Source organism: Chlorocebus sabaeus, chromosome 10 (genome assembly GCF_047675955.1).
Source record: "Chlorocebus sabaeus isolate Y175 chromosome 10, mChlSab1.0.hap1, whole genome shotgun sequence".
Taxonomy (NCBI): Eukaryota; Metazoa; Chordata; class Mammalia; order Primates; family Cercopithecidae; genus Chlorocebus; species Chlorocebus sabaeus.
In genome coordinates, this window is record NC_132913.1 from 88,861,729 (window position 1) to 88,878,880 (window position 17,152).

General features: G+C 37.5%; 1 protein-coding gene across 5 annotated transcripts in view; it reads right to left on the reverse strand.

Annotated features, from left to right (window-relative positions):
- The window catches only part of C2CD6 (C2 calcium dependent domain containing 6), an 80,160-nt gene that overhangs the window by 39,021 nt on the left and 23,987 nt on the right, over nt 1–17,152 (reverse strand). For 4 of the 5 annotated variants that reach the window (XR_012094266.1, XM_073019930.1, XM_073019927.1 and 1 more), the window contains 2 exons: nt 14,882–14,939; nt 5,988–6,046 (listed from right to left, as the gene is read on the reverse strand). Coding sequence is in view for 3 of the 5 variants with exons in the window: in XM_073019930.1 (XP_072876031.1) it covers nt 5,988–6,046; nt 14,882–14,915 (93 nt within the window). In the remaining 2 variants the exon portion in view is untranslated. The remainder of the gene's footprint in view (nt 1–5,987; nt 6,047–14,881; nt 14,940–17,152) is intronic. The other variant, XM_073019931.1, reaches the window with a different exon arrangement.

Genomic DNA, 17,152 nt, shown 5'->3' on the forward strand with positions numbered 1-17,152 from the left:
CTAGGCTGGAGTGCAATAGCACGATCCTGGCTCACTGCAACCTCTGCTTCCTGAGTTCAAGCGATTCTCATGCCTCAGCCTGCCGAGTAGCTGACATTAAAGGTGCCCGCCACCACACCTGGCTAATTTTTGTATTTTCAGTAGAGATGGGGTTTCACCATGTTGGTCAGGCTGATTTCAAACTCCTCAGGTGATCCCCCCACCTCGGCCTCCCAAAAGTGCTGGAATTACAGGTATGAGCCACTGTGCTTGACCCAATTCAATTTCTTCAGTGGCCATAGAACTATTGTTTGTCTACTTCGTCTTGGTCAAGGTAGTTTAGGTAGTTTATGGTTTTCCAGGACTTAGTCCATTTCCTCTAAGTTGTCATATTTATGAGCATCTGTAGTATTCTCTTATTATCTTTTTAATGATTGCAAACTCTGCAGCAATATGTTATTTCATTCTTGATACTGGTAATTTGTATCTTTTTTTGTCATTTTAATTCTTGCTAGAGGTTTATCAATTTTACTGATTATATTGAAGAATCAGATTTTTTGGCGTTATTAATTTTCCTTAATAGCTTTTTAATTTCAGTTTCATTGATTTCTGCTCTTATATTATTTTCTTCTCTAGGCTTGGAGTTTGTTTTGCTGTTCTTTTTCTAAGTAGTTGAGGTGGGAACTTACTGATTTGAGAACTTACCTTTCTGGTGTACGCATTTAATGTAATACACTTTTTTCAACATTGTTTCAGCTGTGTCCTGCAAATTTCCATACATGGTATTTCCATTTTTATTGAGTTCTATGTTTCTTTTACTCCATTTGAGACTTCCTCTTTGCCCCAAGAATTATTTAGAACTGTATACTTGTTTAATTGCCATTTGGAGATTTTCCTGTTATCCTTGTTATTGATTTTGATTCCATGTTACATAAAGGAGACAAAGATGTCTCTCTATATTTTTCCCTTGTCTCCTGACACTTAGGCTGTTGATGTGGTTTGTCTCTGTGTCCCCATCCAAATCTCATCTTGAATTGTAATCCTCATGTGTTGGGGAGGGGCCCGGTGGGAGGAAACTGGATCATACGGCTGGTTTCCCCCATGCTATTCTTGTAATAGTTAAGTTCTCATGAGATGTGATGGTTTAAAAGAATGGCACTTCCCCCCTTGCTATGTCTCCTGCCACCTTGTGAAGGTGCTTGCTTCTCCTTTGCCTTCTGCCATGATTGTAAGTTTCGTGAGGCCTCCCAGCCATGTGGAACGGAGAGTCAATTAAATCTCTTCTCTTTAAAAATTACCCAGTCTCAGGTAGTTCTTTATAGCAGTGTAAAAACTAACCAATACAGTTGTTTACTTCTTCACGGCAGGCTGAGACTCATTATCTCATAAGTCTGTTAGCAGAAGACTAAAATTTGTATGTATCAAATTGTTTTAAATATAACACAAATAAGCATATTTTTGGCTATTTAGAGCCTACCTGCTTTGCATGCCCCACAGAACTGTGCCCAGCATCTGCTAGCCATAGATTAGATAAAACTTAGGAATATAAAGGCCCCAGACCTCTGCTGCCCATTGGAGCTCTGTGATGTAGAGACTCCCTGCCAGGTTACTGAGTGAAAGCACGTAGATATGTAACCCCCTTTTCTGACACTCTTCTCCCCTGGGAATTTCCTTTCCTTCTGAGTGGTGCTCTTCTCCACCCCATGCTATCACTTCTGGATAGTCTCATGCCATAAGGGACTACTCCAGCATGTGAACCTGTCAAAGCATCATCCAAATAAAGTTTTGTGTACCACTGCCACTTCATGGCCATAGTTTTTTCCTTGATCATCCCCCAAATCCTTTGAATTCCTTTATATTCCATTATGGTTAAATAACATACTTCATATGGTTTTAATTATTCTACATTTGCTGAACTTTGTTTTATGACCCAGGATATGGTCTATCTTGGTGAATGTTCCATAAGCATGTGAAGACAATGTATATCTGCTATATTGTTGGGCAGAGTGTCAGATCTTATTAGTTGACTGTTATTCCAGACTTTTATATACTTGATTTTCTGCCTAGTAGTTCCATAAATTGCTGAGAGTGGGTGTTGATATCCCCAATTATAATTGAGGATTTTATTTCCTCTTTCAGCTCTATTGGATTTTGGCTTATGCATTTCCAGGCTCTGTTGCTTTAGGATTATTATGTCTTCTTTGTGAATTGATGATATTATTATTATATAGCATTCCTCTTTTTGGCTATTTTTTTTGCACTGAAGTCTAGTTTCTCTGAGTAATATGTTGAACTCTCATGGCATCCCACTACATCCTACCCCATCCTGCCCAGGATGGGAACAATCCCTTTGTCCACCACATCCATGCTGTATACACTACCCAGCCATTAATCACTTAGTACCCATCTTTTATCATCTTACTTCATCTCAAGGAGAAGGGTGACTATAGCACAATGAGACATTTTGAGAGAGAGAGACCACATTCATATCACTTATATTACAGTATATTATAATTGTTCTATTTTATTATTAGATGTTGTTAACTTCTTACCATGCCTAATTTATAAAGTAAACTTTATCATAGATATGTATGTATAGAAAAAACATAAAGCATATAATGTCTGGTAAAATCTGTGGTTTCAGGAATCCACTGGGGATGTTGAAATGTATGCCCTGTGGAGCAGAGGGGATGGCTGTATTTGGCTGCAGCAATTTCTAAGCAAAGTGTTGAAAGTATGGCTTGGGTCATCCTGAATGCTTATTGTAAAATGTGAGAGGAAAGACATCACTTAAAGATAGACTTGTTAGGCAAAAAGAAACTAGAACTTAAAGATTTGGTGAATTCTTAAGCTATCCATATTGCAAAAAATGAGAACGCATGTTTGGGAGACAATGCTAAGGGTATAGCCAAGCAACCATTTAATAAAAAGATTAGTGTAAGTGTGAAGCACAGACTTCATCAGTCATCTCAACAGAAGCCAGGCACTACTCTTCAAGAAAAAGGAAAAAACAACCCCAAAGGCAATTCAGAGATCATCAGGGCTGCTTCCTCAGTTTCAAAAGGGGAGACCATTGCCTCAATTTTGACAGGTCAGATGGAGCCCCTGCCCAAAGCTGTGGGACTGCAGTCACCCAAAGCCATGGGAGCAGAGCTGCTTGGAGCCTTGGGGGTCCCATCCCTGCCTAGTAAAGGTGTTGGGGCAGGATCTCTATCCAAGTGGGTCCATAAGGCAAGACTCCTACCACAGTGAGTCCAGAAGGCAGGACCTTGGTTCTAGAACACTGAGCTAAAGAGGATTATTCTCAAGCCTTAAGATCTCAGAGTTTGCCTTGTAGTTTGGACCTACTTGGGACTTGTTACTCCTTTTTTTCTTTCCTACTTCTCCCTTTTGCAATGAGAATGTTTCTTCTATGCTTATGTCACCCAAAAGTAATGTTGATAACCTAATCCCCAGTGTGATGGTATTTGGAGGTAGGGCCTGTTTAGGGCTGATTAGGTCATAAGGGCAGAGCCCTCATGAGTGGGATTACTGTCCTTATAAAAGAGACCCCAGAGAACTCTTTTACCCCTTCCACCATGTGAAGGCACAGCAAGAACATAGCAGCCTGTAAACTAGGAAGTGCGCCCTCGCCAGACACTGAAAATGCAGGAGCCCTTGGTCTTAGATTTCCCAGCCTCCAGAAATGTGAAAAATAAATTTCTGTTGTTTATATACCACCCACTTTATGGTATTTTGGTTATGGCAGTGAACTAAACAGGTAGTAATGTGCCAAAGCACCTGAGTTGCCATAGTTAATATGGAGTCAGGCCCAATCTCAAGCCAACTGTCAGATCATCTTTAATAACAGGTACTACTTTGCCTATACCTACCATTCTTTGTATCTCCTTTTAGAACAATTATATTACCGATATAATACTGATATATTACTGATTTGCTCCAAGTACATATTTTCCTCTACCTGGCTGTAAGGTCTTTGAAGTCAAAGGCTGTATTATTTTCATTCTTGTATCCATAGTGCCTGACACATAGTAGGTACTCATTCAAAAAGTACTTGTTGAATGCTAAAGTATCTGACACTGTTCCAGATGTGGGGGAATACAAGACACACAATCTCCTAGCTCTCAAGGAGCTTACATTCTGGTGGAGAAAAATGACAACTATGATTAAAGATTTTGGTACACTGGCATTTAGGAGATGGTTTATACTTTTTTAGGTGTCTCTGAGTCTCTTGGACTCAGAGCTGCATTTTTCTGATAAAATGTATCTTTGTAAAAATATATTGAATTGGAATCGACATAAAATCTCAAGTTCTCCAGCTCAATGATGCTATTAAAATATTATTTGTTTGAATGGTCCTGAGAATGCTACTGCTATGAGACTTCAGTTGAATTCAGCCAAAACAATGGGTAATGTATATGCAAGGCACTGGAAAATATTTTACATATGTTGTTTCATTGAATCACCTTTTTTTGTTTAAAAAGGCCTTTCATTACCAACCTCTACCCTCCCTCTCCTGCCAGGTTCCTGTTAAGTGCGCTTTTCACAGGATGCTCCTAAAACACCCTGTGCCTCCATCTAGTATAGCTGTAATTCTGTGCCTACTTTTCCGTCAACCACATTCACTAATATATTTTTAATTTCTGAAGGTCGGGGATCAGGAGATAAGTACATTAATTTTATGCACTGTAGGGTCAAATTCCAACTTTCTTACTGACTGTGACCTTATACAAGTTATCTAATTTCACTGAGACTCAGTTTTCTCCTCTGCAAAATGAAAATAATAATAATGCCCATTTTTTGTAAGGATTAAATAAAATAATGGCCATAAAAAGCTTAACATGGTACCCATTATGTAGCATAGTCTCTTTAAATATTAACTGGCATGGTGTCTGCTATATAGTATGTATTTCCATAAATGTTTTATAAATAATGAATGAAGAGACTGGTGCCAGAATCCGGGTCTTCAGGCTTGAAATCTTGTGCTCCTTCTGGAACAACCTAGTACCTTATAGGTATGTGATTTTTTTTTTTTTTCCCTAAATAAAAGTTTGGCCACATAATCTGATGGAATTCTCATACTATTTTTAGATGTATGAGTCAGTCTGGAATAAATAGTGTAAGCACCAAAACATTAAAATTTCCACAACACTTAATGGCTTATTGGGATAACTGGACTGAATTGTAGGATCAGTAATATTCTGAAAAATTTGGAATTGCTGTCTTTAAAGTGACTAAAGCCTACTGCATGAAGTCCAAGAAATTCTTATATCAAATCTTACTCTCTACAAGAGTATTAGCATAGGGTTCTGATTTCTTAGATTAAGAAAGTTAATCATTAAAAATTACAAGAAAGCACTGACACTTCTTTTGGCACTTGGAATTTTCTCCACTGTATGAGCATGGTTCTTGCCTTCTGAGTGCAAAATATGAGGTAGACCATTTTCTTTCTCTTATTTGTCATTAAAATATTTCTTTCTTGCCTGATTTTCATCTCAAGCTACACATTCCTGTTCCATTTCTGAAATATTTATTGCTGTTAGCCTGGCATGGCATTTAGACAACTGAATCTTGAACAATTAAACATTTTCGAAGTTCAAAGAATGAAATCCAAAATAGTTAACTTTAAGTATTAATGGGAAATTGGGATGAGAAAAGTGGCTTCTTTAAAATTGCTCATGTCCCAATAGATGGGCAGCCATAGCCTGTGCTTTTCCAGTGCTATTGTGGTTTGCCTATTAAGCAATAACTATTTGGGGGGAGGTAGAAGCAACAAGTAGTGTAGCCTAAAGTTGATGTTACATTTGTATTACTTTATAATAATTTATAAATTTATAAGTAACTATAAAATATATGATAAAGTTGATTTATAATCAATGTATAAATGTATAAAATGTATAATAATGAAGTATGTACTTTCTTTCTGGCAGAATACCATCAGTAAATATTAATTCAAAACAATGTAAAATGCTAACGGTGGTTTTTAAAGGATATATCAATCTACTTACTGCTTTTCCCTTTCTATTTATATTTCTCGGTCTGTAGGGTTTATCTTGTATTAACCCATCTGGAAAAGAATGAAGAAAATGATTATGTAAATAAGCTGGCACTTGTGGCATTTGAGAAGTGTATTTTACAGACACATCTTTAGTGATTATGAGAGCACAGTTAAGAGCACAGGCTCTGGAGGAGACTGCTTAGACACAGTTTCTGTGACTATGTGTCTAACTTTGGACAAGTCATTTGGCCTCCTTCAGCCTCAGTTTCCTTATTTGTCAAAAGACGAAGATCCTCCCTATAAGGTTGTTGTGTGATTTAATGGCTAAGAAACAAAAATTAAATCCTCAGCCCTGCAACCAACTGAGCAGACCCCCTCTTGGCCAGTGGACCCCAGATAAACCTTAAAAACTGAGTTCCCAGCCATGATGGGATGGGAGGTTGGTCATGCCTTGTTATACCCCTTCCTTTGCTAACCATCATTAGGCTTTCTTTCCTAATGGTTAAACAGAAACCGACCCTTTCAGAAGATTTATTCTCCAGCTGATTTCAGCCAGCTGCCTGTTGTTGCCCCTCCCTTTTGTAATTTTGACACAGCAACTGATCAGCATTCTTTCTTGATAAGAGACTTACCCCCGCCCCCACCAACACCACGGGCTGGTTCTGGCCAGTTTATGGAGACTGCACACAGGATGCCCCTGTGTCCTCCATTTCAACTTTTGATGTACGGAGTCTAATCTTAACACATTTAAATGTTAAGTCTCCAGCCCAACGTGAACATAGGAAGAATGTAACACGTATGTTTGCTTACTACACATGCACATGTCCCACTTGTCATTAATATTCATAGCTCCTCCTATAACTTGTTAAATATATAGCCAACCTGTTTAGCATAAATTCCTCTCTCATCCTTTCCTCTCTCAAAGTGCCTGCTTCAGGCTGGGCACGGTGGCTCACGGGCCTGTAATCCCAGCACTTTGGGAGGCTGAGGTGGGTGGAACCCGACGTCAAGAGATTGAGACCATTCTGGCCAACATGGTGAAACCCTGTCTCTACTAAAAATACAAAAATTAGCTGGGTGTGGTGGCGTGCACCTGTAGTCCCAGCTACTCAGGAGGCTGAGGCAGGAGAATCACTTGAGCCTGGGAGGCAGAGGTTGCAGAGGGCCAAGATCACGCCATTGCACTCCAGCCTGGGTGACAAAGCAAGACTCTGTCTCAAAAAAAAAAAAAAAAAAAAGTGTCTGCTTCCAGCTTCTGCCCAAAGCTATGCTTCCCAGTATGTGGTTGGCCAACCTACAGGCTGCAACCCTTTTTAAGAAATAAAGCTCTTTTTTCCAAAATTTATGAACATTGTGATTCTTCAGTTGAGAGGGTTAAGGCATATAATAACACTGTGTCTGGAATATAAGCAGCACAAAATAAATATAATTTTGTTGATATTGTTACTGAGAAAAGAAAAATGGGTCAGAGTCTGAGCTACGTAAGGTAAGAAAAATTTATTAGGCCCAGAGAAACATGAATATGGGACTTCAGTCATGACCCCCACCCCCCACCACCCCACTTCCACGCCCATGCCTGGGGGCAATTGCTTAAAGTCATTTTGTTACTGGTTAGCTCCTCCACTTATTATCTTCATGTTTCAGAAATTTGTAATACAAACAAAAAATGTATAGCCAATCTATACCTTATGTTATCTTAATGGAAATTTTTGGTAAACAACTTAGAAACTGCCTCTTCTTTTCCTTTAAAAATACCCTTGTAACTGCTGCTAATTGGAGTGTATATTTAGGGCAACTTGAGTCTATGCTCCTGGGTTGCTGTCCTCAAGCTTGGCCCAAATAGATTGTCTGCCAATATAATTTTGCCTTCACTTTTTCCTTTCAGGTCGACACTGCTATCATTACTACCCCCTATCCTCTAACACTTGACACATTGCACCGCTGGGTCTGTCACCTAATGACCAACTACTATGTTCAGTAGTAATGTTGAAATGCATACATTAAGTGATTAAAGTTAAATGTCACCATGCTCTGTACTTTTATGTACAGAAGATACACTCTTGTAGACAGATTATAGTAAATGTTTGTATCTAGTACTTTTAGTTTTGACTCTGGCTCTTAATGTTAGTTCAAAAAATAAATCAAAAAATCAAAAAAATTTTAAAAATCTTATCATTGAACTCCTGGTGCTTCTATCCTTTTCTGTGACTGCTAAAGATTATGTACATTATTCAAAGCTGTGCTTCACTGGAAGTACTAAAAAAATGGCTTTACTTATCTTTCTTGGAGTTACCTCATTTTAGCCTGTCTTCTAGCAGTCATTTGGGTAATCTTCCATCACACATTTGCTATAGATACCCAACTCCGTAAAGCTGTGCAGAAAGTTTACATTCTAGATGTCTTTCATGAATAATTCTAGATTTCCTAAAGAATTAAATTCACATCCCTAGAGAGGAACCTTATATAACAAACTAAGACAATGACAAAGCAGGGAGTGGAATGACCAAGATCTTCAATGAAAAATTGTCAGCCTAGTCTAAAATATACATGCATAAATACTGTCAGCCTAGGATAAAATATATGTGCATAAATACTAGGAGTCGGAGGGTCTTTATGAAAGTAGCTTCAAAGTAACTGGACTAGGCACACACCTCTAATTTGCTTACAGGTAATGATAATTCTAAGAACCAATGAGAGTGTGATGTGAGCACTACTAAACTCTTTAATGCATTGATTTCATTTTATATAACATAAATACATTTTATGTAATATAATTATATAATGTATATAATTTATTGGGTTAATTGTATAAGACCGGTCTGCATAAGTAAATGGAAAAGTATAATGCAACATATGACAAAAAAACATTTTACATATATATTTTGAAATCTTATTTATATAGTTTTTAAAGGCTCTGTTCAGACATAATTCTAGGAATATAGATGTTTAGAGTAACAGACAATCCAACACTCTTGAAACTACCTCTCTCATTTTAAAGATGAGAAAAATTCCAGAAAAGTTAATGACCTGCCCAAGAGCAAGATAGTGGTGGGCAGTAAGAAAACAGGCCCTGTTTTCCCCTCCCAAGTATTTATTTTAAATTTTAGATACACCATAGATTGGACAGTGCTTACAAAGACTCTTCAGAGGAAACTGGACAACTGGCTTGTTTCATATACATCTTTTATAAATTTTCAAATTACTCAGACTTTCCAAAATGTCTTTGTTGCCTCATATGTAAAAGGAAATTCACAGTGTCAACCTCACAGGGTTGGATGAAAATTAAATAATTTAATCTATGTGTAGCATGTACAAAGTTTTAAAGACCAAATAAGGCAATATAACGCAATTACAAAGAAGCATTGAAATATTTATTCTTGGTATCTAGTTTACTCTTATTTTTAAAATTGGGAAAGTAATGCTTTTACAAGACAAATGATTGTCTAAGGTCACAGAACTAGTTAGTGGTAAAGCAGGGATGGGATCTACTTTATACCCTCATTAACATTTTTTATTACTTGGTAGAATAATTTCCCCCCTTCCAATGAGTAGTTGGAAATAATAGAATAAGGAGCTTATTCCATCAGATTTACTCCAAAAGTCTGCCTATGGTTTGAAGAATCCAAAGGATATTAGAACAAAAGCTTTATGGGTATCTATCTTCATCTGTTCTGTGTTGCCATAAAGAATATCTGAGACTGGGTATTTTATAAGGAACAGAAATTTATTTCTACAGTTTTAGAAGCTGGATAGTCCAATATCAAGGTGCCAGCATCTGGCAATGGCCTTCTGACACTGTTATTCCCTTGGTGGAAGGCAAGAGGACAAGAGAGGACAAGAGACAAATAGGGGCAAATGCATCCTTAATAAGGAACCCATGCTTGCTGATAATCCACTCCTGTGATAATGGCATTAATCCAGTCATGAGGGTGAAGATCTCCTGAACTAATCACCTCTTAAAGGTCCCACCTCCCAACACTGTTGCATTGGGCATTACATTTCCAACACATGCTTTTGAGGGATCTATTCAAACCATAATATTCTACCCCGGCCCTCCAAAACTCATGTTCTTCTTACATGCAAAATACATTCATTCCATCCCAATAGCTACAAATTCCTAACTCATTCCAGCACCAACTCAAAAGTCCATAGTCTCATCAAAATCAGATATGGGCGAGAGTCAGGCACAATTTATCCTGAGATAAATTCCCTTCTAGTTGTCAGTCTGTGAAATTAAAAAAGTTACCTGTTTCCAAAATACAATGGTGGGACAGGCATGAAAGAGACATTCTCATTGCAAAAGGGAGGAATAGACAAGAAAGAGGTTAATGCTCACAAGTAAGTCCAAAATCCAATGGAGTGCACATCAAATGTTAAGCCTCCAGAATAATCTTTCTTGACTCCATGTCCCACCTTCTGGGCACAATGGGGCAGCCGTTGGGTCCCTAAGGCCTCAGGCAGCTGCATTCCCACAGCTTTGCTAGGCTTAACCCAAATAGCAGCTCTAATGGGTTAGGGTCTTCTGCCGGCAGCTCTCCCAGGCTGGCATTGCACGTGAGTAGCTCTACAGTTCTGATGTCTCTGCAAGAGCCCAAACGTCACCTTTCTGCTGGACATTGCCCTCACTGTAGCTCTCTACAAAAGCTCGAGCCCTGCGACAAGTTTCTGCCTGGGGTCCCCAGGCTGTCCACAATATCCTTTGAAATCTAGGTGGAGGTAGCTTATGAACTCTGTGCACCTGCAGAATTAGCATCATATGAATGCCACCAAGACTTACCACTTGTACTCTGTGGAGTGAAAACAGGAGCTGCACCCAGGTTGGCTTAAGCCACTGCTAGGGTGTCCAAGAAGGCCTTTGCTAAAATGTGGGGATAAGACACCTGAGGTGGCACAGAGAGTGAATGTTGAGGTCCCATGGGCTCCTCTCTGGAAACCTTGCCCTCAAGTTCCTAGTTTGCCTTTAAGATCCCTGAAATGCCTTCTGGGCCATTCTTCCATTTTCTTGATGAATATCACCTGGCTCCCTACTAGTCATGCTAATTTTGTTAGCAAACAGCAACTTGGCAACATCTTTGGTTTGCTTTCCTAAACATGCATTTCCATTCTTTACATTGGCTGGGCTGTGAATTTTTAAAATATTTCCTTTCTGCTTCCCTTTTAATTATAAATTTTATCTTTAAATCATTTATCTTCTCTTACATTCTACTATATGCAGTTAAAAGAAATCATGAAGCTCCTTCAATATTTTGCTTAGAAATTTCTTTCACCAAATAGCCTTGTTCATCACTCTTAATTCTGCCTTCTATAAAGCCCTCAGGCATGGAGACAATTTAGCTAAGTTCTCTGCCACTTTATAACAGGATAACCTTTACTCCAGTTTTCAATACCTGGTTCCTCATTCCCATCTGAAACCTCATCAGAATTGCCTTTCAGGTCTGTATTTTGACCATCATTCTCATAACAACCACTTATGTAATCCCTAAGAAGTTTCAGACTTTTCATACAGCTCTCTTCCTTTTGCTGAGCTCTCACCAGAGTCACTGGGGATTAAATACCTTAAAATTTTCCTAGCATTTAAACTGTTAGTTCCTGAGACTGACATCCTACATTCTAGAATAGCTTTCTGCATCCCAATGTATGTTCTTAGAACTGGCATTACTGTATGAAACAGATGTATGAATATGGCTAAAGCGTTAAATTCTAATCATGTTAAAAATCCTTTATTTCTCTGCATTCTACTATTCAAGCTAAGCTAAAATTTCCAATTGGGAACTTTATTCTAAAACTATACTTCTCAACCATACTTTCCTTTTATTCTTTTACCCACAAGTCCTTAATTGGAATGTTCTCTCTATAACTCAAGAATGCTTATAATGCTTACAATGATATATGATTGCTTGATCATCTTCCTTCTATACCAAGTGGTGTTTCAGCTATCTTATTATTTTCTCTTCATTTTAACTAGATTACTTCAGTCTGCTCTAAATGGTTATCCAGTCACTACACACTTGTGACAGTCCCCATTGCAAGAATAGTAAAACACTGTTATACACTAATTGGTAAAAAGTTGCTACCTCAAACATAACCAGTGACAAAAACCACATTATTATCTCAATAGATGCAGAAAAGGCCTTCAATAAAACTCAACACCCTTCATGCTAAAAACTCTCAATAAACTAGATATTGATGGAGCTCAAAATAATAAGAGCTATTTATGGTAAACCCATAGCCAATATCATACAGAATGGGCAAAAGCTGGAACCATTCCCTTTGAAAACTGGCACAAGACAAGGATGCCCTCTCTCACCACTCCTATTTGACATAGTATTAGAAGTTCTGGCCAGGGCAATCAGGCAAGAGAAAGAAATAAAGGTATTCAAATAGGAAGAGAGGAAGTCAAATTGTTTCTGTTTACAGATGACATGACTGTATATTTAGAAAACCCCATCATCTCAGCCCACAAACTCCTTAAGCTGATAATCAACTTCAGCAATGTCTCAGTATACAAAATCGATGTGCAAAAATCACAAGCATTCCTATACAGCCAAATAATGAGGGAATTGCCATTCACAATTGCTAGAAAGAGAATAAAATACTTAGGAATACAACTTACAAGGGATGTGAGGACCTCTTCAAGGAGAACTACAAACCACACTGCTCAAGGAAATAAGAGAGGACATAACAAATGGAAAAACATTCCATGCTCGTGGATAGGAAGAATCAATACCATGAAAATGGCCATACTGCCCAAAGCATTGACAGATTCAACGCTATTCCCACCAAACTACCATAGACTTTCTTTGCAGAATTAGAAAAAAAAAATTAAAATTTAATATGGAACCGAAAAAGAGCCCATATAGCCAAGACAATCCTAAGCAAAAAGAACAAAGCTAGAGGCATCATGCTACCTACTTCAAACTATACTACAAGGCTACAGTGACCAAAACAGCATGGTACTGGTACCAAAACAGATATATAGACCAATGGAACAGAATAGAGACCTCAGAAATAATACCACACATCTACAACCATCTGATATTCAACAAACCTGACAAAAACAAGCAACAGGGAAAGGATTCCCTATTTAATAAATTGTGCTGGGAAAACTGGCTAGCCATATGCAGAAAACAGAAACTGGATCCCTTCCTTACAGCTTATACAAAAATTAACTCGAGGGATTAAAGACTTAAATGTAAGACCTAAAACCATAAAAACCCTAGAAGAAAACCTAGGCAGTACCATTCAGGACATAGTCACTTCATGACTAAAACACCAAAAGTAATTGCAACAAAAGCCAAAATTGACAAACGGGATCTAATTAAACTAAAGAACTTCTGCACAGCAAAAAAAAGTATCATCAGAGTGAACAGGCAACCTACAGAATGGGTGAAAATTTTTGCAATCTATCCATCTGACAAGGTCTAATATCCAGAATCTCCTAGGAACTTAAACAAATTTACAAGAAAAAAACAACCCCATCAAAAAGTGGGCAAAGGATATGAACAGACACTTCTCAAAAGAAGACATGTATGTGGCCAACAAACACGAAAAAAAGCTCATCATCATTGACGATTAGAGAAATGCAAGTCAAAACCACAATGAGATACCATCTCACATTAGTTAGAATGGCAATCATTAAAAAGTCAGGAGACAACAGATGCTGGTGAGGCTGTGGAGAAATAGGAATGCTTTTACACTGTTGGTGGGAGTGTAAACTAGTTCAACCATTGTGGAAGACAGTGTGGCAATTCCTCAAGGATCTAGCACCAGAAATACCATTTGACCCAGCAATCCCATTACCAGGTATATACCCAAAGGATTATAAATCATTCTGCTATAAAAACACATGCACATGACATGTTTATTGCAGCACTATTTATAATAGCAAAGACTTGGAACTAACCCAAATGCCCATCACAGATAGACTGGATAAAGAAAATGTGGCACATATATACCATGGAATACTGTGCAGTCATGAAAAAGAATGGGTTCATGTCCTTCGTAGGGACATGGATGAAGCTGGAAACCATCATCCTCAGCAGACTAACACAGGAACGGAAAACCAAACACTGCATGTTCTCATCACAACTGGGAGTTGAACAAGGAGAACAAATGGACACAGGGAGGGGAACATCACACACCAGGGCCTGTCGATGGGTGGGGGGCAAGGGGTGAGAGAGAATTAGGACAAATACCTCATGCATGCAGGGCTTAAAACCTAGATGACAGGTCGATGGGTGCAGCAAACCACCATGGCAAATGCATACCTATGTAACAAACCTGCATGTTCTGCACATGTATCCCAGAACTTAAACAAACAAAAAAAGTTGCTACCTCAAGATATTCAACTGTCACCTTACATATATTGTCCTGACTACCTTGATTCCCTTAGGAATCTTCCATTTCCCTCAACTCTAACATGGCACAGCAGTGGGTCTCCAGAACTCATCCAACAGAACTGTGTAATCTGGTTGGCCAGGCTTATGCTATATTGGTGGTTAAATATTTTTATTATGATGCTGGGTGATACATTAAATGTGTCTTCATAAGGTCACTGAACAACTTCTTGAATTAGAGAAAACTTCTGACTAGAAAGATTCATGGTGCAGACAAAAAGTTTGGAAACACAGATAAATAAATGTAATAATTGGTTTATTAATATCATAAAACTGGTAAAATATCTAGGTTTCCAGATTTTAAGGCCACCTGTATTTTGCTTTCCTTGATTTTCTGCTGACACTGTAATTCCACAGGTTTTCATGCCAATAATCAAAAGTCATCATAGTGTAATTTACCTTTTGAAAGAAGGTCTTGATGGTAATTATTTTATATGAATTCATATTCCCAATTTTACTGAATAAGTCTACAAAAATTGCAATAATTTATATATAAATAACATCTTACCTACAATATGAGGGTCCATTACATATTCACTCATTTTTTGAGGTGGAAAATATGGATCCTGAAATTAAAACAGAAGAGAAAGTGAATAGAAATAATTAAATATCAATATAGTTTTTAAACTTAGTATTATTGTTGGTTATAAATGATAAAATGAGATTGAATGTTCTAACTTTGCTTTCTCTTATATAAGGAGTAGAATTTATTTACAATTTAACCTGTGCAACTAGGATATAGTGAGATATATGCATGGATGAAATGTATTAGCAGGTTGTCAAGTTAGGAAACGTCAAGCATTAAAAGAAAACACATAATTACTTCACATGTCATGAACCTCTTATTCCCTGAGCCCCAGGAAACAAAAATAGTAATTTAAAGAATATATGAAAACAAAAAGATTAATATCAAAGAAAAAATTTATCAAAAAAGAAGATGTAAGTGACATCATAGAAAATGATGGAATAGGATGTCCAAAAATCAGTCCCTCCACGGAAATAAATATAAACTGTCAATGAATGACAGATCAATGATCTCAGAACTCCAGAATATAATCCAAAACTTGTAGCTAACAGGGCACTGCTTAATAAAAAAAAAGAGGGTGGATGAATTCTGGTGTTTGTGGAAAGCTCTGTCAGTTCACTGGCTGATCAATTAGATGATGGATCAGATCACAGACCCACCACAAACAAAGAATACAGTCTTTGCAAAAAATAGTTTACATAAGTCATTAAAAAGGTAATTGTAGCCCTCAATGATCAACAATAGCAACCCCTGGGGAAGGGGGATATTTTCAGAGTTACCACATTATAACATTTAAAATGCCCAATTTTCACCAAAAAATTATAAGACATAGAAAAACAGAAAATATGTCCCATTCACAGGAAAAAAAAACCAAAAAAACAAAAAACCAGAAATCTTTCCTGTGGAAGCCAGGACTTTGGACTTACTAGACAAAGATTTTAAAGCAACTTTCCTAAATATGCTTAAAGAGCTGACAAAGTACAAAAGGAAGCTAAGCAAACAATGTATGCAAAAAATGAGACTGTCAATAAAGAATAAATTTAAAAAATATAAATTCTACAGTAGAAAGTGTAATAACAGAAATGTAAGATTTATTCACGGGCTTCAATGGCAGATTAAAGCAGACAGGACACAGAATTTGTGAACTTGAATATAGGACATTTGAAATTATCCAGAATGAGGAGCAGAAAGAAAAATGAATGAAGAAAAGTGAACAGAGCCTAAATGACCTACAGGACAATCATCAAGTGTGCCAATATACATATTATGAGAGTCACAGGAAATAAGAAAGAAAGAATATTTGAGGAATTTACAGCCAAACACTTCCCAAATTTGATAAATGTCATAAATCAATACATCAAAGAAGCTCAAAGAACTCCAATGAGGAAAAACTCAAAGTGCATCACAGCAGACATGCTATATAATAAAACTGCCAAAAGATAAAGAGTGAATTTGCAGCAACAGAGAAGTGACTTATATAAAAAAGTTATCCTCAATAAGATTACCAGCCAATTTTTATCAATTTTTATCAGAAACTGTTTAAGAAGGCAGTGGAATGACAAAGTGCTGAAAACAAACAAACAAAAAAAGATCTGTCAACCAAGCGGATCACGAGGTCAGGAGATCGAGACCATCCTGGCTAACAGTGTGAAACCCCGTCTCTACTAAAAAAAATACAAAAAACTAGCCGGGCGAGGTGGCGGGCGCCTGTAGTCCCAGCTACTCGGGAGGCTGAGGCAGGAGAATGACCGGAACCCGGGAGGCGGAGCTTGCAGTGAGCTGAGATCCGGCCACTGCACTCCAGCCGGGGCGACAGAGCGAGACTCCGTCTCAAAAAAAAAAAAAAAAAAAAAAAAAAAGAAGAAATTAAGTTAATCCGTAAGATTAAAAAAATTTAGGGAGTTTGCCCTGGTGTAGACTGCCCTAAAAGAATTACCAAGGAAGTTTTTCAGGATAAAGGAAAGGACCCTAGACAGTACTTTGAACACATACGAACAGATAAAGAACTCTGGAAATGGAGGTAAGTGGGGAAAAACCGTAGTTTTTTTTGTTTTTTGTTTTTTTTAAAATACAAAGTTAAGTTATCAGCTTAAATAGCCTGTTAAAAGTATAATTTATGTAGCTTCATGGTAACTATGAAAAGCAAAATCCATAGGAGATTAAAAAAGGATAAAAAGTAAGTACTCAAAGCATATATTATAAAAAAATCATCCAATAATAAAGGGAGACAGGAATAAAGTAACAAAGGATCTA